The sequence below is a fragment of the Stegodyphus dumicola genome, chromosome 7, assembly GCF_044657685.1.
Source record: "Stegodyphus dumicola isolate Sdum_Otavi_A_Nest chromosome 7, ASM4465768v1".
In the NCBI taxonomy this organism is placed as follows: Eukaryota; Metazoa; Arthropoda; class Arachnida; order Araneae; family Eresidae; genus Stegodyphus; species Stegodyphus dumicola.
Window position 1 is genome coordinate 49,915,342 of NC_140774.1, and position 25,367 is coordinate 49,940,708.

The window sequence follows — 25,367 nt, forward strand, 5'->3', positions numbered from 1 at the left end:
TACCTGCAGCGAGAAACTAAAAGATAAAATTACTCCACCCCCTAAAGATCTCAGCAACGCAATAAAATGGATTCAAGATGAAAGATTAACTCGTTCTTAACTTCTATCATCTCATATATTGGCAAAATCAGATCAGCAAAGAATTCTGCAGAAACCAACAGGCTTCCAAGCGGCTATGTTACTCATCAATTTCGCGGAATCCAAAGATTTAGCACTCCCTCTATGACGGACCAATAACAAAGCAGGAAATTCACATAACTATTTTTTGGACTTTATCTCTTCTACGTCTTATGCAGTCTACGTTCTTCTCCGAAGGTCTTATATGCAAGGCTCTTATCGTCGCAACATCTTTTGAGAATTCTTTTTAATTTATAATTCTCTGACAATACTTACTAATGTTATGGTAGGAAAGCTATGTCACTTCGCCATGCGTTATATACAGGATGAGGCTTTCAGCCTAGGCACTTCTCAATGTGCTTCGCACCTAAGACTTCCATGTTTCACTGCGATGTTCGCTTAGTCGCACTTTTAAGAGCTCTGGCGGCGCAGTGTTCCACCTCATGGAACTCCCACAGAATTGAAACGGTAGGTGCAATTTTTACAAAATTTTACCTGTATACTCCTTTAGGCCTAGATAGACTGCATACAATCATGTTGAAATACCGACTTTAAAGTATAGTGCACCACAAAGGGTTAAAGAACAATGATTAAAAAGTGTTAAATTAAAATTCCTTAACATTCTATGAATACGCTAATAAAATGTGTTTTTTTTAATGGACACTCAACACTTTTATTTTTAGTCACACATGACCAAAAATATTGTGCCGGGTAAAGAAACTATTTTTTTACTTGTCGGTACTTTTGAAAAAACACAGTAAGTTAAGAAGCTTTGTATTTTTTATTTTTATTTAGAAACAGAAATTAGTATAAAAATGAAACAAAATTGCTACTTTAACGCAGAATAGTTTATCCTTCTAATCAACACGACAACGAAATACATGACGTTACTTTTTTTTCAGTTTTTTCATCTATCTAATGGTAAGAGATTACGTAAATTATTTTTATGTCTTTTTGAAAATTTTGATTTTAGTAATTTATAATTGCTAGCAACCTCGTGATCCCTGGTAGAAGCTCATTCATCTGTTTCCTGAAATCTCTTGAACACTCACTAAAACGTATAATATAGGCAGCAGTCCCTTTCGTAGAATTTGTATCTAAGTTACACTACGACTATTCAGCGATCTTATTCTCTTAGATACTATTACAAATCCATGCAAAATAATAGACATGACTTACCAGGTAAATTTTGAGATATTTCTTGAATGATTTGTTCTTTCACATCCCTCCACTGCTTCGCAGGCGAAGACAAAGTAGACAAGAATTTTGCAGCTTGTTTCAAAAGACTGGAATGACTGAAATAAAAGTTGATGCAAATTGTTGTTAGGAATTCCAGGTAAAATCTCTCTTTAAATGATTAACTTACGCTTCATTGACAAAAACGTTCATAACATTGAAGATCAAAGTACATTTTTGTCTGCCTTCGAATGGCAGCAACATGTATTAATTTAAAATGTGATGTCACGCAAATTACAAATAATAACCCCCTTAAAAATTCTTTTTAAGGAAAACACCTTAGTATATAATAAGTAAACTTACGTTTTCAAGCTTACTACCAAAGGAGACTGGTTGATGTTCTCCAGGCATTTGTTCACTCGAGACAGAACTTCTTCTGACACATTACTGGAAATTTTGTTGTACAAAACTTCTGTATTGTCGATGACTTTAATAAGCCATGTGACAGAATGTGTGCAGTTCTCGCCTTCTTCAATTGCCTTTGCTATCTGCAAAATGTTAAGAAAGAAAATTGCTGTTAAAATACATAAAAGCCAACGATAATCTCTTACTATTTACTTACAGTTACTTCAAGGAATTCCAGATCGGTATACTTCTAATTACAAGAACTTATCATTAAAATTTAAAATTAAAAAATAATTTAAAATTATTAAGAAACTAAAAAATGAAAAAAGTCATAAAAATAAGAAACTAATTTAAATTAGTAAACTAGAAACATCTTCAAACTGCAATCCAGCAGCTCAAACAGTTTTAAAATAAGCAATTACGATAGGTTAGATCTAGTTTAAAAATAAATACCTGGAAATAGCTAGCATATAAAATTATATATTTTAAAATTAGTATTCAATGGAGCAGAGCTATATGGTGGAAAGCTACGGTATTATTACAACATAAACTACCAACACATGGAAGCTTTCGCACTCATTACAATTCAATACAATGTTGCTCATTTTATTTTCACTGGTCGCTTGCAACGAATATTTCTCGCAGGTAGAATGACGAAAATTTTTAATTTGTTACAATATGAAATTCAAATAAAAATAATAACATCTAATTTCAGGTGTTATAAGGTGTACATACCTTCTGGAAAGCGTCCTTCAGTCTGGATGATTTTGACATCCAAGAGTAAAAAGCGCTGATATTTTTGTTTAGTAAATGACACGTGATAAATTCAAGATCTAGTAAATGAAATAAATAGAAATACAGCCAATTAGTTAAAATCATAAGCGCTGCTGAATATTACATAATATGCTAAACGGAGTTTAAACACTTAGAGTGGTAATTTGTAATTTTCGCAAAAGTCTAATAATTTAATAACGAAAAAATAAAAAAAAAATTTATGTTTTCTGTTTAAATATAAAATTATAACTAGTTACGTTTTACGATAAACATATGATGAATACATACATAGACAGGGTACTCGTAAAAAGGAGCTACAGGCTATTCATATCGATCCTATGTGTGTGATTTCAGTTATAACGCTTTTCTATACGAGACACAGTGATTGATGGAGGCGAGGATAGAAATGATTTAAGATAAAAAATGCAAATTTTGATACAGCCTCTCTGCATAAAGCAAGACTTCATATCCATTATGCTTTATGAAGTTTTATTATGTATTATTAGCATCATACCTCGTACGTGCTATCGTGGTGTAAGTGGTGGAATGTCCCCTAGAATCTCGATGAGGGTATACATGATTTATCCCGTTTCCTGCTACGAAAGATCTAATGCATAGGCAAGACACGTTGCTTATTTTTATTTAAAAAATTTTTGATGTTTGAAAAGTGATCAAAGAAGGAAAAAGATATTAAAATTTGCTAATTTGATCGTTTTTCAAACTCATCTTTTTGAAAGGGTAAATACTTCATAAAGTTATATCTTATTCAGCAGCAATTAAATGAATGGAAATAATGAAAGAAACTCTGTAAGGTTGAACAACCATAGTTGTTAACGTATCCTTTTTGAAAGGGTTTAAATACTTCATAAAGTTATATCTTATTCAGCAGCAATTAAATGAATGGAAATAATGAAAGAAACTCTGTAAGGTTGAACAACCATAGTTGTTAACGTATCCTCAGCTAGACCTTTCGCTTTCCAAAACTATATGGTAGCTTGATTTTAGTCATCTACCTTTGGCCATTATGGCAGTAACACCTTTTTGGTTAGAATAACTGAAATTCTTTTCTTTATCTGACGTATGTATTATATTTTATAGTGTTTGTATGAAAATTACAGTAATATGTTCTAACTGGTCTAAAACAACAGCTTTCTCTTCAGTCGGAATGCATTTGCTGCTCAAAAACGCTGTTTTTATATAAAAAGTAATTTTAAAGAGTAGCAGGTAATATAACTACACTGGTGTGCAAAAATTAAGGACGAAGTCGAAAAATTAGCATATCAGCTGAACGAAGAGGCAGAGCGGATAGAAAGACCAATCAGGAGATTAAGTAAGGTGATGTACGGTAGCACATGCGCAGATATGCAGATAGACGTAATGGGGGAGTGTCTGAGTAGTATAAAGCATGTTGTCGGTGTAAGATCAGTATTTCTGGCAAAGAGATTGCACGCCGTATAGCAGTTAAAATCACACCGAGTTGCTGCCTCAGCGAGAAATGGCGGATAATCAATCTGTTAGACGACATCTGGATGCTTTTACCCGAGGTCGAATCATTGGGAAGTTGGAGGAAGGCCGCAGTGTGACAAGTGTGGCTGCAGAGTTCGGAATTGCTCACAGCATCGTTTCACGACTTTGGAGACAATTTAAAACTACAGGAACAGCTATCCGGGGGTTTAGTAGTGGTCGTTCACGAGGAATCACACCCGCAGATGACCGGTATATTGCCTTACAGGCCAGAAGAAACAGGCGGCAGACAGTGGGAGAAATCACTAGACACACGACACAAGCGGCTAGACGATCGATATCGCGTTTTACCGTGGCCAGAAGACTGCACGGTGGTGGTCTGTTTGCACGACGCCCTGTACGGTGTGTACCTCTAACGCCTGCCCATCGGAGAAGGCGTTCTCTGTGGTGCCGGGAACACCGGAATTGGAGAGACAATGAATGGGGACGAGCACTCTTTACAGATGAGAGCAGATTGAGTCTGAGTAGCGATTCTCATCGCATACTCATCTGCAGAGAGCGGGGAAGCCGCAATCATTCCTCGAACATCATTGAAAGAGACAGGTATGGAGGTGGCGGTGTTCTCGTTTGGGGAGGCATCATGCTTGGTAGTCGTACAGACCTTTACATCTTCGACAAAGGTTCAGTCAACGGGACCCGTTATTGTAACGAGATTCTTCTTCCATATGTGCGTCTTTTTAGAGGCGCTATGGGTCCGCAGTTCCTTTTCATGGACGACAATGCACCACAGTCATCGCACAGTAGCTGCCGAACAGCTCTTAGAAAGTGAGGATATTGAACGTATGGATTGGTCGGCAGGATCTCCGGATCTCAATCCCATCGAGCATGTATGGGATTTTCTAGGCAGACGCTTGGCAGCTCGTACCTTACTACCAGTAACAATTCCGGAGCTTCGATTGGCGCTGCAAGACGAATGGGCAGCAATGTCTCAACAACTCATTGACACCCTCATTCTCAGCATGGGCAGACGCTGTGAAACCTGCCTAGCAGTCAGGGGAGATCATATCCCTTATTAAAGACCAGATGTTTCTTGCTGGACACCCATCACAGGGATGTTTCGGCCTTCAGTCGCATTGCGCTCCATGCTACTTTTTCAAAAAAGCTTCTTTTTATCCCTCCGATTTATCTTTTAGTAAGTGTTGCTTACATTACTCATGTCCTTACGTATTGGGAATCTTAAGGTATTAAATGTGTTGATTTGGAAAGCTTTTGTACAAAGTTATATTGAAGAAACCGTCTAGTCCTTAATTTTTGCACACCAGTGTATACGAAGTCACTCTTTTAAAATAAATAAGATTTAAATTATAGAAAATACTCATTAATTATATAGGAATTATTTAACTTACATCTTTAATATTAAGTTTCTAACAAACAGTGATCGCAGTTCTTGAGACACAAACAATACTTCAGAAGTGCAGGTATTTGTATAACATTAAGCTCTTTACAAAAGATATTTCAAAGAATGAAATTCAATAAATATGCGTGACATATGATCAATCGAAGAGGGAACTTGCACAATTAAATATAAAAATAAAAGACGTGTCATAAAAGATAAAGCACAAATAATTCGAATGAATATAACGCATCTCACCTGGTATGGAACGAAACAACCGACGCGTTGATTCCTGAATAGCTACTTCTGCGCTTTTTGTAACACAGCCTATCTTCAGACTGAAAAAATATTTTTATTATTAGAAAACTATCTTACATATAAATACACGAAACCAATCAACCTCCAACCAAAAAGCTTACAGCCTAACCCATCGAACATGAAGTTAATTCATCATTTACCTCTCACAATTTACAATATACGTATAAATCCAAAAATAAGAAATATTGCGTAAGTAGTTTTGCTACTCCGTTTAAATTTAAAAAATGCTTACTGTTATGTCGAAAAATTAAACCTTTAACGTTAAATAAAACTAAAATTCAATTTAACTGGAAAAAACTCTGGTGTTTCTTTCTGCAAACGCTTTTAATATTAAACGGTATAAACAGAAAAATATCAAAATATCAACAAAAATGTATTATAGAACCTAAAACGTATCGTGGAACCTAAAAAGAATAAGAATAAACCTAAAATTTAACCATAGAAAAGCGTTCCATACAGCGACAAAATTCGCAAGGTTGTAAAGGACAATCGAATAACAAAGCAACAACAGGATATGTTTTGTTTGATAATATTCTTTAACTTTCTGAACAACAATACTACCTGAAGTTATTAGTATAAATATTGCAAAAATATCTATGATTTAAGAGAATTTTCTTTAAATTTCTTATAGAAAATAAACTGTACTTTTATGATTCTCAGATGTAACCTTAAATTTCAGTATCACTAGGGGGGAAAGGCAAAATATTAAAATAAATGAAATAAATGCTAAATTGCATCTATTGTTTTGTAATGATAAATTTTAGTTTTTTTATCAACAACACTAAATCTGCTCAAATTTATAAAAATAAATTCTTTCATAATTAGCAATTAGGAGAACAATTGTGATTCTACCATCCATCGATTCTAGAATGGGCACCTTTTTTGCGACGTTTATAGAAAGATACGTCTTAAAGTATACTTTTCGCTGAGGGAAATCAAATTGAGTCTGAATTGGTTGAGTTTATATTGAGGAAAATAAACGTTGTGAAAATATATATGCGAAAATAAAGTAGCAAAAATAAATGCAAAAATAAAGTAGCAAAAATAAAGTAGCAAAAGGAAAAATCAAATTTTTCATTTATATAACTAGACAACTAGATATTCGCATTCAGTAACATTTATTTCAACGTACATGTTCGGCAGTCTTTCTGGCACTGTTTGAAGAATGTCTTCAAGATTTTTGACCAAAGCTCTCATCAGCGAAAAATGGAAAGATGAGGTCTGAATGCTGGACCAGTCAGAAATGTCGACACCTGATTCCAAGGTTTCATTGATGGAATGGAGCAGCTCACTCTTCCTTTTTGCGAAATATAGCTCTCTAGTCTTATTTCTCACTTCATCGTTAAGAAATCCATCGATCTATCAAGAAATGTAAGTGATAACAAAAATTAAAGCAGAAGCAATAATCAAGAAATTTGCAATTTGATAATCACCTATGGGATATGAAACTACAGTTTATTATCCTAAAGAAGAGTCTACATTAAAACTATTTTAAAATATAAAAACTCATATATAAATTTCGCTTATCATCCTCATAAAAATAATATCCATAGTTGGCAAAATAAAAGCTAAAATTTTTACTTTTACATAAAGCTGAAATTCATCTTAAAAATCAATTTCAAGTGTGAATAATGCTTGTTTCTGTATTTCTGCTTTGAATCTAAGTTGTTATGAATGAAAAATATTAAAAAAAATTTACCGCTATTTCTGTATTTCTGCTTTGAATCTAAGTTGTTATGAATGAAAAATATTAAAAAAAATTTACCGCTATTTCTGTATTTCTGCTTTGAATCTAAGTTGTTATGAATGAAAAATATTAAAAAAAATTTACCGCTATTATTAGCAGTTTGAACGAAACTTAAAAACGAAGTATATAGAAAAATGTTTTCTTTGTGTTATTTCAAACCATTATCAGTATTGTTTGATTTTGGTGTGGACGCTGACTTGAATATATAAAATGTAGGGAAATTTTGCTATCAACTTGTTGTAGAGTTTTAGAAATGTCTTGTATATATTACACATTTAAAGCATAAAATTACACTTGTTAGAAAACGTTATAAAGAAGCACAGAAAAAATGGAATTTTAAACGGTTTTTTTCCCTTATTCTAGTGAGTAACATACTTGTACAGTATCGATGATAAATAATTATCTAGTTTAATATTTTACATCTAGTCGCTTGTGAAAACAGAATTGTGCCTTTGATCGCTATTTTAGTAGATAAAATTTTACTAGTAACTGAAATCAGTTACGCTTCTTTGAGGTATTAAAAAATACGAGAGAACTCCAGATATTCGGATCTTGGATAACAGTCAATCCGCATTACTAGAAGTGTCGCATAACTGAGTTGGTTGACTTTTTCCCCTCAGCGAAAAGTGTATTTATTCTAAAGCAAGCGAAATAATTTTGTCTTTCTGTGTTTAGTATATTATCCCAACAAATATTTCAGACAAAACACATTAGAAGAATTTAAACTATAAACAGTATTTTAATTTCTGTGAAACAAATATAAAACATACTGAATAAAATTAACGAAATTATTTTTTATTGAGTAAAATTAACGAAATTATTTTTTATTTAAGTAAGTATGCAATCCATTAAAATAACAACTAAGTTAAATTAAAAAATTTGCTATCGTTACATTTGTATACTAAATTAAAGAAGAAATCGTACATTATTTAGTAAAACAAAAAGTAAATTCTATTTATAATCAACTAAAAACTACATTTCCTTCCCGACATAAAGTCACGATCTCCTGACAGATAACGTAACCTGATACAAAATATTAACAAATATACTTTAAGTCAGCAGAAAAAATCTAAATAAATTAAAATTTTAATTATTAAAATTAAATAAATAATCTAAATAAATTAAAAAGATGACTTTTATTCGGTTAGAGAAATCAGCAAATGCTTCGCATAACTGAAGTTCTGGAAAATTCGAACCTCGATAAATGGAGTAATATTACATTATGTCAAAAGAAAATTCTTAATTCTTATAAATATAATTTCGCTCAAAGTTTAGACTGAATAACGTGGTCTTTCAGAATACACAATTTCAAAAATATAAATTATTTTTTGGTTGCAACAGCCTTTAGAGAAATTTCTCAAAAATACTTTTAATCGTTACGGGACATTATGCTAGCGAGTTTTTTAAAACATATCATTGCATCATACGCCTTATGAAAATATTTACTAGTATTTTAGATGGTACAGTCAGTATTTTAGACGGTAGAAATTTGGTAGTAAACGTTTTGGAACAACCAGAGCTTTATAATGTTGCAAAATTACAGAAGTTCATCATAGCAACCGTTGCGTTTCAATGACGGGCGTTGAGGTGGTAAATTTTTGTTGGGTGAATCAGGCAATTAGAGGTATAAGTTCGAAGTATTTAAACCCGCCTTTGTGAAAACGTTCGCCGGAGTGAAAGATAGGGCCAAAGAAGAAGCGGAATGTTTCTGGTAGATATCAAATTAAGTCTGAAGAATTGACTGAGTTTGTATTGATAAAAATATACGTTGTGAACTTATTGCATGGGAAAAAACTCGATGCGGAAGTTATCCAAATAGGCATAGCCCAGGTTTGTTGCCTCAGATTCAGGATTTTGTTGAGTTACTAAACCAGGGTATGCTAGAACAGTCATTCTAGTTAGCGGTGAAGTTCGAAAATAGGCGCGTGTCTATTAATACAAGCGCAGCGAAATGTTAGCAGGGGTCCAGCAGATATTTTTGTAGATCTGTTGTGTAAGGAAGCTGAAAGTTTGACGGCAGTAGACGTTTTGTAAACTAGAAAAAAGTTTCATCCGTTTATGGCGATCGCAAAAGAGGAAACTGGGGAAACATAATAAGCCTTTAAACTAGGCAGGGTTACTGACATACAAAGGATAATTACCCCGCAAGGAAGAAAATCCCTCTCATGTTCAATTAAATACAACGTTAATAAAAAATTTGTGCCTCCATTTCATTCACATTCTGATAAATAGTGTACTAGCAGTTTCATACTGGGGGGGGGGGAGTAAAGTAGTTTTATGGCAGAAAGAAAATTTTTTCAAGAAAATTTTAAACGGTATTGAGTGTTTGGTGTTGCGGGAACAAGCTAAATAGCCATCCAAGACGAACAGTGCAGAAGCGTAGGAAAGAAATCTTAAATGTATAAATGAAAAATGAACTCTACAAGGTGTTTTTTTAGAGAGAAATCTATAGGCTAATGTAATTTTGGGGACTGATTTTGTAAAGGCTGTGGGGGACGAAAATTAATTATCAGGAAGCTACTCTACAGTACATAGTGAACAAGCAGGTGGCTAAAGAAGTAAAGCTGCCAGCTTTGGACTTGAAGGAATTGAACACGGACGAGAGTGCAAAGCTGGAGCATTTGGTAAGACAATTTTTAGATTTATTTGATGATGCTCCATGGTTGACTCTGGAAAGTCACAAAATATAAAATACAAATCCCCAGGTTGAACAAAATTCTACGCTGTGATAAGTTTAAGGAAGAAATAATTGAACAACATACTGCCGAAATGCTAAAGAATAAAATTATAATCCCTATAAGTAACCCTTACCCGCTAGCCTTGTAGTATTGCGCCGAAAGGAAAATAATCTTACATTCACTGGTTTTAAAAGATCGCGTTTTGCTATTGACCACAAAAAATGACACAGCATAACAAAATATCCAGTACATTCCTTACCAATAGTTCAAGAAATAATTAAAAAATCAAGTCCTCAAGATACTTGATGACCTCACATCTGGATACTTTCAGATATGTATGAAACTAGAAGATGTGCCAGAAAACGCATTTATAACTAAATTAGGAGTTTATGCGATTCTTAGAATGCCATTTGACTCATGCAGAGCATCCATCATATTTCAAAGAACTGCGGATATTAAACTAAGACCTGTCCTCGGAAAAATCTACGCTTAGACGATATAATATTCACTAGCGATACACTTGATAAACATATTTGCGATTTACACGAAGTGTTTTCATTTCTAAATGAAGCTGGCGTAAAGCGGAATACGGTTAAATGTAAATTTGCCGTTACCTGGACTATAAGATATCTCAATGCGGAATTGAAACGGAAGACTCTTAAAATTTTAGCTATAAAAATTATACCGCCTAATATGGCAAAGCAGTTGGCCTCGTTTTGGAGCTTGTGCTCCTATTATATGGCTTTTATGAAAAAGTTTGCTCATATATCAAAGACACTTTTAAATTTAAAAAGAAAAAAAAATAGGTTCACTTTGTCGGCAGAAGCAAACACAGTGTTTGAACAGACTTAAAGCGACATTAAACCAAGCTTCCCCTTTGAAAGTTTTTGATACGGACGGCAAATTAGAATTTCTGGAGATGCATCGGATTTTGTGGTAGGGGCCCTGCTTATGCAAAATGGACAGCCGGCTGCATATTTTAGAAAAACACTTAACTAACAGAATTATACTGCTATCGAGAGGAAACATTAGCAGTCCTTTTGGTGGCACAGAAATTTCGAATTTATTTTGGGAAATACCTGTTACCATATACATTGCGGCTGTCGTTCGTTCGTATTCCGGCAAGAATTTAGCAACCAAACTCATACGATGGGTTCTTAAGTCTCAAGAATACAATTTAATATTTAATCCTGGAAAAGAAAATAGATTTTGTGTCAAGAATTAAACTAGATTAGGAGGGGAAATAAATTAACTATGTTAATGTTAACTTCAAACATTTTATATTCACGAGAAACAGGTATCTCAGTACTACAAGCAGACACTGAATTAAAACAAATTATGCGCATTTGAAAGATTCCGACCTCTCTGAGCATCAAGATATGAAAGATAAGCCCTCAATACTTTTATACTCAATAACCATTGAGATACATTAAGATGTTCCAACAAATTAGATAATACCCTAATCTGTATGTTTATGCAGTTCTTCAAAACAAATACGGACAAGAAAATAAAGTATATTTTGTAAAGTTTAAGTTCCGAACTCATTGTTTTGTAATGCTATTAGAAAATCCAATGGTTTAAATAACAAAACAATTAAATAAATAAAACATATAACTGCTATTTTAATAGGAATCATTGCTGATTATTGACCTGAGCCGATAATAAATTAAGGGAATCATTATACTTGTTTCTCCTTTGTATATTTTCAGAATTTAATGCGTATATGATAACTTACAGTTTTGTTGATCCAAAAATCGAAAGTATAAAAAATGCAATACCGCAAATTATAATGGTTTGTCAATATATTTTTATTCATATAAATCCGTGAGTTTTAACACCAGCGTCGTTAAACTGTATAATAACTTTCCTTTTGAAGAAATATTAAGAGCTAGGAATATCTTAAAGAAAATTATGAACTTCTATGTAAATAAGGATTCTAAGGATTCACTATATTTCAATTCACTCAGAGTATCACTGAAAGTAGTTTGGCAAACTTGCCATAGGTTGCCGATGCTCTGGTGTAAAAAACAACCTATTGCACATTTCCCTGTGTAACTACGTTTCCTGCAGACATTTGAGCTATGCAAAGAAACCACTTTTACAGATTCCACGAGGAAGAATTTTCAGTAATATTGATAGAATTAGTGATTGTACTAATAACAATTACCAGGGCGATATCAATCCAAATTCACTTCAAAATATTATTGGATATTTCCATCTATTTTCGTCATCTCAATGTGTGTACGAATAATTATCAGTTCGAAGATACTAAATAGACGAAGCGACATTTTTTGCACTAGCCATACTTTTTTAATTATTTTATATTATAAGCATGATAAATAAAACAGGTTTCCAATATTCTGTAACAGATTAATAGCGAAAAACTCATTATTTTTCTTCTATATTTCACTGTCATATGCATCCAAAATAAAATCTAATGATGGTAATATAACTAAAAAAGGATAATCCTCTCTTTGTAGTTTTTTCTTTCTTTTCCATTTCCTTTATTTATTTATTTTTTTTAATTTCCGCAAGATAGTAATCGGGATATTTTTCTATTTATTTCATTTTGAGTTCAAAAGTTTTATCTAGAAAGAAACGAAACAGTTAAAACTAATGTTTCTTTTAGATGTCAAGTTTTAATATTATTTAAAAGTAAAGATTCAGTTTCTAGAGTTGACAACTGCAGATGTAATTTTCATTTATAAAAAGATGAGAAATATTTCTGAGAATTTTATATATACAATTTTGAACATATTTTAAAAGTTTTTAATGGTGAACTTGTGGTCATTAGGTTTGTCCATCAGGAAACTTTGTAAATCAACGATGCCCTTAGCAGGATTCGAACTCCGAACCTTTCCAGTCACATTACGAAGGCACGCGAAAAGACGAGAGAAAATATCTTACAAAATTTTCTTAGAATGACTATAATAAAATTTGAAATTTTCCCATTGCAGTTTTTTTAATTGCGTTTTCGGATATTCAAAACCATTTCGACACTACGATTTGGAACAGCTCTCCAACGGTCTCTTAAAATTAACAGCATATGTAAAAGTTTATAGTAATTAGTTTATTAATTGATTTTAGTGATTCATGTTCGAGTACATACTAGTACTACTTCATGGTTGATAATTTTATAATACTTTTTCATTTCTGTAATATCTTATAGCATTATAAAATAAAAAAAACTGTCCTTCTATATTTCTCCCTTGCGGTTTGGGTTGAGTGTTAGAATCCCTTATTTTCACCTACGAGAGACAGAATATACAGAAGCGTAAAGTATACTTCACAATACTTTATTCAGTAGTATAGTATGTAACAGAGGATAATATCTAGCATACTTTATATTATTTTTATTTAATGTAAATTATATTTTAGAATGTTTTAACAATTAAAATTCGCTGTTTTGATTATTTTGTCTTAAACATCCGCTGTTTCATGAATCAGCAATCATCAGTAAGTGTTGAATAAGTGTTGAAGTGTACTCTTTGCTGACACGGAGCACTACAATAACACATTTTTTGTAATAAACCATGCTCTATATATCATTAAGAAGAACGATAAAATATGGTACTTTAATGCCTTAAGAAATAAGAAAAATGTTAAAAAATAAGAAAAATAAGAAAATTTTCAAAGGCCAGCGGATTAGGATTTTCTTAAGATGTATTATAAGTGAAAGCAATATGATAATTAGTGAACAATTCAGAAACCATGAAAGAGATGAGAAATTTTATAATGTTATAAAATAAATCTGTTGCATGAGTCAATCCTTTCAGTTTTAATAAAACTAATTAGTTGCAGAAAGAATCTCTTTAAGTGTGGATCATTTGTGCTTTTCGTTATAATCTGAAAGTTATAACGAAGTAGAACTACACAGTTAGTGCGGTGAAACTGTATCTGTACCCGCAATGGTGAAATTTTGGTGTCCGTCCCACTTGTACCTGTAACTATATTTATATGGTGCACGGGTTTGAAAGATTTCGATGGAAAACTTATGAACTCTCTGAAATTTTCTTCGTTTGGTCATATGAGTACAGACCAGTGTTGTAGCTAAAAAAGGAGAGGTCCGGCGCAGGTAGCACATTCTGGAGGAGGGCATATTTTGCGTGAAACCCTTATGGGGGTTAGTCAAGTGGATTACCAAGGCATATAAAGAATAATAAGATTCTGAATTACACACCAAATTAAATTGAGAGGAAAAATAGATTTTACTTGCAGTAAAGTGTTCAAAGAAACTTCCCCAAGAGATTTCCGCAACTACATAACCTTGTTATGATTTTTTACTTTTTTCGAAACTCTTGAATAACAATTACAAATACAAACTACATTATGATCATAAAGACATTAATAACGAGGAATTTATTGTTAAGAGAGAAGTATTTCAACCGTTTTATTTCCGATATTGGTAGGGAAAAAGTGGAAGGGAAGTCCTTTTAAATTTACGCAGTTTATTCTAAAATATAATCTCTAAAATAAATTCCTGAATGCTGTAAATACTCTTGCGAACTTTCCTCACAACTGCTGAAAGCGCAACTAGTTGTAAAAATATTTTTCTAAATAAAAATAATTTAGAAACTATTTTAGAACTATAAATGTTAATTTTGGATTTTAGAAGTATTGAAGAACAAAATTTGTTTGTTTTCCATTTAAGATGTATTCATTTAAGTTCTAAAATATTTATTTATCATTTAAATAATCTTTCTACACTGTCTACATTTCAGCAAATGGAGCAATCAAGTACAGCTCTACAACTTCATAAGTGATTTTAAGAAAACCCAATTTTTTAAAATGGAATTAAACATTTTCTTCAAAAATAAACATAGAGTTAAGTACGTCATTTTGACACATATATTGAATAAAGCTGCAAAAGTTCATAATTATTAAATGAATCTTTTGTAAAGTAAAGCCTTTCAAATTTCAGGATCACAGGAAGCCAGCTTGTGTAAATATGACAGGCAGTTAAAGATATGTCCTAGTTCTGCGGGTCGCATTGTATGCATTACTTGACTAATATTAAGAAGTACATTTCGAAAAAAATATTTGTCTCATATATATAAATTATTTCTTTATGTTTTATGTTTTTTTTACATAAATGAATTGTTTCCTTCAGAACGTTATGAAACAAATTTTAAGAAGTGATGGGATGCATGGAAACTAACAATTTTTATCACTTAATGCTCGATCGCACATTAAAAGGTTTAAGGCTGGCGGGGTTTTTTTCTGTTTACCCATAATACCGTCTTACGCAGTACAAAGGTATAGGACACATTCCCACCAGGCACGGTTCCCAGCAAATGTTTACAAGGATATCGTTCATGACTAAATGCTCGTCCCATATAGTCTTCCAGATTGTCTGGCTAAGAGGATATACTTTTTCTTCCAACAGGTATGCCGGAATTGATGGAGTATACTAAGAAATGTTGTTCCAAATAATTGAAGTGCCACTTCATTTCAAAGCTCATATTCAAAGCTTCATATTTGTCCTAAGTGGATCTACCATCCCCGTTCCTTCTCATACACACTTAACAGATCTGTTTGTTTTAGATTCCTTTTTATGAAAGCATCTTAAATGCGTAACGTACGAGATTCAGTTTCGACATCGACATCACAATCTCGATTTCAGCATCGTTGATTTCGACAAGAATGTAGTGTTTAGACTTTCAGTCGCTATATTTACCCCCTGGAGTGCAACTGGGTGGATTCTATATCTTGACAGAGTACTCCGGGGGAAAAGCATTAAGAGTTGGCGGTTCCAGAACCCCTGAGTCCAACCGTCTGTACGGTTGGACCAAGGGGGGTGGCTAAAGGCCACTCGGCAGGTGGTGTCGGTAGCGGCCTGGTACCGAGTTCCGAGTAAAGCTACGGTATTGGTAGCGGATAGGCAGTGGCCAGTCCACTGCGATTCTGGTGTTCCATGTCAAACCTTCTGTCTGGTGGACTGCCCGTGTAGTACTCATGGAGATAAGAAAGGACTTACTTCCTACCTCCATGGTAGTACTGGCGGGGGCGCAGTAACGACCAGTAGAGCGGCCAGGCTTAAAGTACCAGACCTCATGGTGGTCTCGGTTCGGGGGGAGTGGTGACCCCCGTCGACCCGTTCAGCCGTGAGGAGAGAGAGCCTTTTTGATCCGTCGCCCGTAAGTGTGGGTCGAGGCGGCGGTGTATCGTTACACTTTTTAAAGCTCTTTGTGGGCATTTTGTCTGATGACCACCTCCCGCCAAATACGGAGGCATTAAGGGGTTCAGACCCGGTAGTACGTTATATGACCCGGTAGTATATGTTAGACTGTGGAACCGGTAAAATTAAATGATCGTTTCAGTCGCTATAGAAGCCTAAAAACTTCTAATGGTTTTCCGAACCATATAACATCTTTGTACCAGGCAGTCACCCTTTTGAGCAGCGTTTGTAATTGCGATTAATTTTGTCATTTAATGTTCAGTCATTAATGTTTGTAAATTTGAAAAACTTTGCGAGTTCCTAAACTATTTGTAATTTTGATTTAGTGATTTCAAGCATTTGTTGATGTTCCATTTCCTCTACTTTATCTTAAATAAAGCTTCACGGTTATTTTTTATGCTTTTTCTGTATTTGATGTACAAAAGATGGTATAAATGGAAAGCGCCCTGCAGAACATAATTTCTTAACAAGCGATCCTGTATTTTATGATGAAAATTATTTGGTTTAGTGTATTCTCTAATTACTTAACGTTCGTTCCATTTGCTACGAAGTACTTTTTGTTTCCAGTATCTGCACATAAACTACTTAAAATTATTAGGCCCATTTTCGTCGGCGGTGTAAAAGGTTCAAACCGAGACACTTGAAATCGTCAATTGATTATCGAGCACACACTATGCTTAAATTTTTCAGACTAGCAATGTAATGTTAAACAATAGTGTAAGCTAAAATGCTTACTGAAAATATTTTGATATTTTTCAATCGTTATTGGATTATTATTAGCACCTGCTGTTGGAAAAAAGGGCTTTATTGTTATATATAAATATGAATACCGCAAATATTTTTATTTCTCTAACGATGTTTACATATAAATAAGGAGAATACACTCTATAAAATATGAAATTTTTAAAAGGAGATGGTTTGCATAATTGGAAAACTGCTATTTCTGACAAAACAGAAATATGTCTGTCATTCATTACCAAATACGGAAAATGGAAGTTTGCTAATGATATACAACATTTGAGCATCTGCTGTAATTCAGCATGTTTTAAAATAATAATTATTGTTTTGCTATGTATGTTATGACTGAGAAAAAAATCATGTAATGTACTGCTGAAACAATTTGCTGATGATTATCGTCAAATGTAGTGGTTAAGAATTGCTCTAAAGCTTTATAATAAATGTTATTAATTTGGCAGCATGTAGCCAGGTATCAACATTTGGCTACCTCTAAAAATAAGTTAAACATTTAAAATATTAAGAAGGACATTTATTGCTTTTAAATCGCTCAGTTTGTAATTAAATTTGGAAGGTGAAATAAATCCCATAAGCTTTACAGAACAATAAAGTTCTTTAGGTCGCATGGAAGGTAAATGAAAAACTATAGGTTTCTCACGAAAAGAACAATTGTCAAGTAGCATGAAGGAAAAATGACTGCCTACCTAACATCGCGCGTGACACTACAAAATTTTGCAAAATCTTCGCTAAAGACAATTACTAAAATTACAAAAACTTGGCTAATGACATGTTAGCGTCAAAAGTGTTTTGCAATAAATTGATTAATCCACTTACCTGTAACCACAATGCTGTTAGGTTATGCTTATTTTCAGTAAGGCTAATTGGAGACCATTCTAATGGCGGCTGTAAACACAGTTTTTTGATGATGTTGTCCGCAGTATAATATAATCTTTTGTTCTTCTGGTGCTCGTTACACAGTGTCTTAAGGATACTCAAATTTTCAAGCCTTGAAAAGTATTCTGCCTAAAATATCAGAAACATAAAAGTTATTGGCTTCTCAGATACCACAACAAATTAATTGACGTATTCGTATACATATACAGATTTTTGGAAGCATAAAGAATGTCAAAATGTTTGAAATCATAATCCTACAAAATTACACTTATTCAACATAAAGCTATATTAAGGTATGAATATAATATTTATTGGTTATGCACTGAAATAAACAAAAAAAAACTTGCGCTCTGAAAATTTTAGATTAAAGTTAAGAGTTGGCTCAAAAAGAATTTGCTGTTAAGAACTGAAAGAGAATCTAAAAGTTTAAAAACTCTAAATATTCAAAAAACCCTAAAAAATATTTATTTTCTCCTCTTAAATAATAAAGGTCTATCAGTTTAACACATGAAATATGATTTTTACATCAAATATATAATACAAAAATAATATGATTTTTACAACAAAATAAAATTCAAACTGTTGCTTCTTTGAATTTAGTAAAAATCTCAAATTTTCATCGATTGCAAAACTTCTACACCAAATGATAGAGAAATGATAAATAGATATATATAAATGATAGAGAAATGATACCAAATGATAGTTCCCTGTATTTTTGATTAAAATTCATTACTACATCTCTAGCGAGTAATTTTATCAGACATAAGAAAAAATGTGAATAATAATAATAATAATAATAAAGCAACCACTGTAATTAATTAAACATTTATCATTTCTGAAAGAACAGAAATGAATTCGGAACTTTTGTAATTCCAATGAGTGTGCACTCTGAAAATAAGTATATTTCACCTGAAAATGAAGAAGATTATCTTTCGTGTTACTAATTTTAGTTTGGCTAAAACAATTCAAATTTATGTAATAATAAGCAGTGTCTCTCTCTTAAATTGCCTCTCCCTTAAATTCATATGAACTAATTTATACGAATAAGTGACTGAGATATAGGGCGATAATAAAAGTTAATAAAAATTACGGACGGAATGACAAAATGACAGATAATGAAAAGTTTTTTTGTACTGTCTGTTCACTTCCTCCCAAATACAGATTTTACAGCAGTTCTTAACATAAAAATTTGACTTTACGGAAAAAGAAAAGTAATACTTTTTTCAACCGAATTTTTAGATAAAGAATTAAATTTTCTTAAATGAATTACCACTACCCTTTCGTTTACAGCTAAATATTCTGATTACTGAATTCACCAATTCAGTAAGTAATTCTAAATTTTAAGAAAGTGTGATAAATTAATAATTTTCCGGATTGATTACAAAATTAATAATCAGTACTAAATTCAGCTTTCCATAATAAGTAACTTTGTAGAGTTTGGTATTCTTTGGTAGCATAAACTAGCATCGAACTTCTAATAGACACTGAGCGAGTTACCGATTCGTTAACATTTAAAACAAACTTTACGTTAAATTAAAACATTAGCACAAACGTACGATTCGTGCTTTACCACAACTTGTGGTGAGGAAACTTAGAGTAACAGTCTAATTCAAATTTAAAACTAAACCCCAAAGTCAAAGACTATGTTGTTGATTTAATGCGAAGTTGTCTCAAAACTTCTCACCGGCGTAAGAATAAAATGTCATCAGAAATAACGCACAGCCGAAGAACTTCAATTTTATCAGAACTTGGAAAACCTAGTAACGAAGCATCGACAGGCAGTAACATGCTCTGTATTAAAATCTAGAATCCTAGATTTAAATACTCACAAACTGATTTGTATTCTAGCGAGGAAAAGGAAAGAAGTGATAGTAAAGGTCTAAATCACAATAGTTGGTTAATTAAAGTAATAAAAGTAGCCTTAAAACTTCATTAATCGACCTTCATTATAGCAGTTAACTGAAGTTTAGGGAGCATTTAAGGAATGCTGCCACTAAATCGGAAAATTTGTAAAGACATTAGGTATTTTTTAGAAGCAAGAGAGATGAAAAATATTCAACACCTTCGCCGGGAATCGAAGCGCGGACCTCTCAATTATGCGCCGAGCGTTCAGGCCACTACACCACGAAGGCTCGCTAAGAAGGCGGGAGAAATACCATATAAATTTACCTCCTAATTTTTATGAAAAGGATTCAGAGAATTTCACATTCAAAGTGTAGAGTTATTAGGGTATTTTTAAATATTGGAAACTGTAAATATCCAAAATGCCTTCTCCGGGACTCAAACCTGGACCTCTTGAACATGCGCCGAATGTGCTAACTATTACACCACGAAGACATGCTGGAAGGAAGGAGAAATACCTTATAAAAGTATACAACCATAATGAATAGTTTTCTAATTGGGCTTCTTGCTCTAAGGCCAATGCTGAAATTGTTCTCATGAATTTCTCTATCATTTTAGAGAAACATTCTGATTGAAAGCACATGTCTAGGATCAATAATAAAAGGGCACGTTAGCCCACTTTTACTAGTACTCTGTGCAATTAAGATTTGGAAAGGCAACAGCTGATACGGAGGGCATATAATACTACTATAATAATGTAGATGTAAAATTTCGTATCAAAGATCTTCCCACTCTGAAATCCTACAGCTAAATTTCGCACGTTGCGACTCAAGCTAGGCAATCGCATACGCAAATATCTTATCAGTTTGTTGGAGTAATTGTTATCCTTCTTCAGACTTCGGGATTTGTTTCTTTTACAAACCTTTTCCCATTAGTTTTCTTAAGAAAAATGATCCATTTCTATGAAACACCTTTTCTAAGAAGCTCCCAGATTATTTATTTCCTGAAAAATTTTATTTCCAGGCTATTTCAAAACTTCTGCTTTGAATGTTTTAAACGCGTACTGTATATATAGTTCCGTCTATTTATTTTCATTTATGTATTAAAAATAATTTTAATAACAGCTTTTCATTTTGACATTGCTTAAGTATGACAGTGATCAGAAATAAACTAAAGGTTTAACAATGTCAAATCGAATGGTACGGAATTTACCTATAGCATCACAAGGGAGTAATCATTTGCACTGAGGTCTGCATATATGAGTGCAGAATTTGGTTACGCCCAAGGATAAGGACATACTGTTTGGGATTTAATAAGGCATATAATCTAATTAGCAAAGTTATTTTAAGATTTCAAGTTAAAATGTCACATTACTAGCATACTTACTAAGATATCGATGTAGCTCTCCAGTTTCTTCCTTTCGGGATCATTTTGGAAAAGACTACTGAGAAGTCTTCGCGAATCTTTCTCATTTTCAAACACAGTTCGGAGATTGATGTGTCCACCTGTACATAAAATAATCAGATTTTCTATATCCAAAATCAGCCGATATTTTTTTATTCCTCATATCAATGGGAGAAGGTAACTACATTTCAGCATAATGCAATTAAGCAATTAAGAAAATTCTATTTGTGTGCATAGTTTTGTTTTACTGTACACTTTTTATTTTTTTATATTTAAGATCACAAAACAATAGTTCTGCCTTTAGATTTTAGACAAGTAAATATTGAATGACATAGACTGTGAGTGTTTGAGTTATACAAAATAAAACTAAGATTTACATTTAGCCCACAGGCCAAACACGTTTTCACAGGTATTCATCGAAAACGGCCGAACTCATTGATCATTTAACATCCCATCATTAAAAAGATTGCCCTGCCCAGAATTGTACCACGACAGTTGGGTCGCATATCTGCAGTGAGGAAGGAAGGGCAAACATATTCAGTCAAGCCTTACACGAGAGTCAAACCCATATTTTTGTCTCCATGCTAGCAATCAAAGCCCGATAACCATTATACAATCAAAAGCATTAAATTAAGTAATTAAAAATGCATTTATTGCTTTTAATTCTGTCGATTTTGTAACTGCGCAGTGAAAATTTGAAAGATAAATAACTATTTCACTAAACGTCTTTCAAAAGGGTTGCGTTAAAGGAAGAGGAGTAATGTATCCTTTCTCTTCCTAGGAGCTCCTCAGTCAATATTGGGATAGAACGTACTCAAATATCTCTTGCGCACTTTACCTAAATTAAATAATCGAGTATAACAGGGGTTCCTGACCTTTTTCAGTTGACGGCGCACTTAGAGGTTTAGTATTTTGTCACGGCGCCCTAATCGTGTTTAACGAAGTGTTGTACAAGGTTTGTGCCTTACAACCTGCTTACTACACAGTGTCATAACAAATCACAACACCTCATTAAATACGACTGTATATTGATATTAGTAACCAAGCACAGAAATGAAAACAACCACAATTTGAAGCTCATATAGGTATATATTGAACTGATACACAAGAATATTATATTATTATTATTAAAGAAAAATAGAAAAAATCAACGGGACGTGTGAGCTTGCTGATCTCCGCAAAAGGTTTAAAGCAATGGATAAGACTTGACACTGCCACTCTCATTTCTTGTCCCACGTTGATCTTTGAACGATATTTGCTCTTTATTAGAGCTACAGATGAAAATACGATTTAGCATAAATATGATGTTGCAGAAGGAATAAGAATCCTTAAAGCTTTTGAACTCAGAGTTGGATATTCATTTTTGATGATTATCCAAAACTCCGCCAAATTGAAACAAGCAATACTGTTTTCAGGCGATTGTCGCAAGAGAGTCCAATGAGACTCTTGTTTTCTTCTGAAATGAATTTTGATGGAGCTGAGCATGGTAAGGATTTTGGATATTTCTCAATATTTTCTTCCGCAAAGTATTTTGACAACCATTCAGTGAGCTTCGAAAGATGTTCCGTGAAAAGAGACAACAATTTTTGAGAGATAATGAGCTCATTAGAGCACACGTATTTATGCAATTCGGCAAAACAATCTGCACCGCCATCTTCATTAATTTTTCTTATCCACTACTGCAGTTTTCTTCTAAACGCGACAGTCTTCTCCCCTAGTTTCAAGATATGCATATTATTGACCTGTAGAGAAAAATTCAAGGCATTCAGTTTGTCAAATATATCGCACAGATATGCCAGATTTAGTAAAAACTTTGGTTCGGCAAAGTATCTGGAGTTTGCATGTCCTTCCTGTGGCAGAAAAAGGTGAATTTCTTGATGTAGCTTGAATGCACAGGATAAGACATTTCCATGTAAAAGCCATCGTAAACTGCAGTAATATAGCAGGGCTATGTGTTCAGCTCCCATGTCCATACAAAGGTTTTTGAATAGTTTGGCTTTCAGCGGCCTAGTTTTTACGTAGTTAACTTCGTCTATGATACGTTTCAATACCAAATTCAATTCACAGCTTCGATGCAAGTATTTCCTATTTCCCTATGGATATGCAATGAGTCCACATAGTATGCGATGCCATACTGCGAATAAGGTCTTTCAATCCGCAATATCTGCCAGACATTGATCTAGCACCGTCAGTACACACACTCATACAATTTTCCCAATCTAAATTATTTTCCATTATAAACTTGTCAAGAATTTTGAATACGTTTTTAGCCTTTGCGACTTCACTGATGCTTTTACAGAAAAGAAGGTCTTCAACAATTATATTATCATCTAGAAAGCGTACGTAACAAATAAGGCATGCATCTTTATTACTCTCAAGTTGTAGACCAAATTCCTTGTCTTTCATTTTCTTTACTAATTGGTCATTGAGATCCTCGGCTATATGATGGATTCTTCGACTAATAATGTTGTTTGATAAAGATACTTTTGTAATTAGTTTTTCCGTCGATTATTCAACCATAATATTAACCATATCGACAGCAGCCGATAAAATAAGTTTTTCTGAGATGGTGTGAAGTTTCTTGTACTTCTTCGCTACCCTGTATGCCACTTTGAAAGATACTAGCAGTACGTTGCTAAGTATTGAAGCTTCTTGAGTGAACACTTTTTTTTTTTTTTTTTTTTTTTTTTGCAACTTCCTACTAAAACATTCGTGCGATTTTTCAACCATGGTAGGGTGAATGATCTCCAGATGTCACTTCTTACTTGGGAATATACTCTCGGACGATAGAATTTTCAAACAGAGCACACATTGAGGTCTTTCTTCATTACATACTTCTGAAACAAAGCTATCATCGTATTTGCGATATTTCCGTTTTTTGCTCTCCAGCCACTTGTCGAAGCTTGATCACTCTGACTTGAACTATCGACTTGCTTATTTAATCAAAATCCTTCCATTTTGTGACTAACTTTTGACGAAAATACAAAACAGCACAACTAAAACAAAGCAATTAACTGCTCACTTAGATATGTTTAAATAGATATTATAACGTTTATCTGTCCTGGGTTCGTAAATCACAACCCTCTGTATCACTACCAAGAACACTTTATTACTACGTCTATTTAACTTGAAAATTTAACTGCTTGGGCTTACAATAAACTAACTTGGCAATGCGGCCTACGATACTACCACCGATGAGCGCTCGCGACAACTCCTGTTCATGCAGCGCGACGGTTGAATGCTGGCATCTGGAAATCTCTGGCATCTGCTAGCAAAGAATTCTGCGCTGCCCAACCCAACCTGAATTCCATATGCGGGTGGAGTTGTCGGTAGGGTGTTATTTTTCTACGCAATGAGCGATTTATGCAGCGCAAGCCATGGAGGTAGGAAGTAAGATGGAGTGTTCCTGGTTACGTGGCCAGAGCGGACGTGGCCAGAGCGGACAGTGGTTACAGCGGACACTGCGAAACTCATCGTGGTCAGAGCGGACACATTTTTTTCCCATCATGGAACAGATAAAGGGTGCAGATAAATAAGTAAATAAATACTTTTAAAAATTACAAATATAGTTTAAAACAGTATTTTAAGTGGCAAATCTCTTTCACGTGGGATAACGTTTTTTTCACCGAAGTTTTCTGTTTTTGCACTCGATTATCGAATTACAAGGATAAATACATTTCCCGTTCCCAAGATATTTCAAGAACTTTCAGAATTATATCAGAAAGGTTATGATTTCGTCACTAAAACACCGACATACTACAGTGCCAAGAGTAATTCCAGTGCCTCGTAATTCGATAATCGAATGCGAAAACAGAAATCTTCGGTAAAAAAAAAGTTATCCCACTTGAAAGAGATTTGCAACTTAAATTACTGTTTAAATTATATTATGGATTTTTAAAAATATTTATTTACTTATTTATCTGCACCCTTTGTCTGTTCTTGGGGAAAGAATGTGTCCGCTCTAACCACGATGAGTTTCGTAGTGTCCGCTCTGACCACGTCCGCTGCAGCCACACCACCGTGTTCCTAACCGGTTTCCCCCAAGATCAGTAAAATACTTCTTAGGTATTTTAGAAACCTTGGTTTCCCCCATACACTGCTTTGAACAGATCCCTTCGTGGTGACCAAAACATTGAGTCATCTACCATTAAGTTCAATGGGTTTTGACACGATCGGATGTAAATATTTTGTAATTGCGCTATAAATATACGTATAAATGCATATATTTTCCTTTTCTACAAT

The 25,367-nt window shown here is 33.5% G+C and overlaps 1 protein-coding gene across 1 annotated transcript in view; it reads right to left on the reverse strand.

Moving 5' to 3' along the window:
- Positions 1 to 25,367, reverse strand: part of LOC118197423 (uncharacterized) — a 235,726-nt gene that overhangs the window by 116,156 nt on the left and 94,203 nt on the right. The window contains exons 28-34 of the mRNA XM_085820180.1: positions 21,108 to 21,226; positions 17,820 to 18,008; positions 6,780 to 7,006; positions 5,588 to 5,667; positions 2,434 to 2,531; positions 1,657 to 1,841; positions 1,297 to 1,412 (exon numbers count right to left, since the gene is read on the reverse strand). Coding sequence (XP_085676306.1) covers positions 1,297 to 1,412; positions 1,657 to 1,841; positions 2,434 to 2,531; positions 5,588 to 5,667; positions 6,780 to 7,006; positions 17,820 to 18,008; positions 21,108 to 21,226 — 1,014 coding nt within the window. The remainder of the gene's footprint in view (positions 1 to 1,296; positions 1,413 to 1,656; positions 1,842 to 2,433; positions 2,532 to 5,587; positions 5,668 to 6,779; positions 7,007 to 17,819; positions 18,009 to 21,107; positions 21,227 to 25,367) is intronic.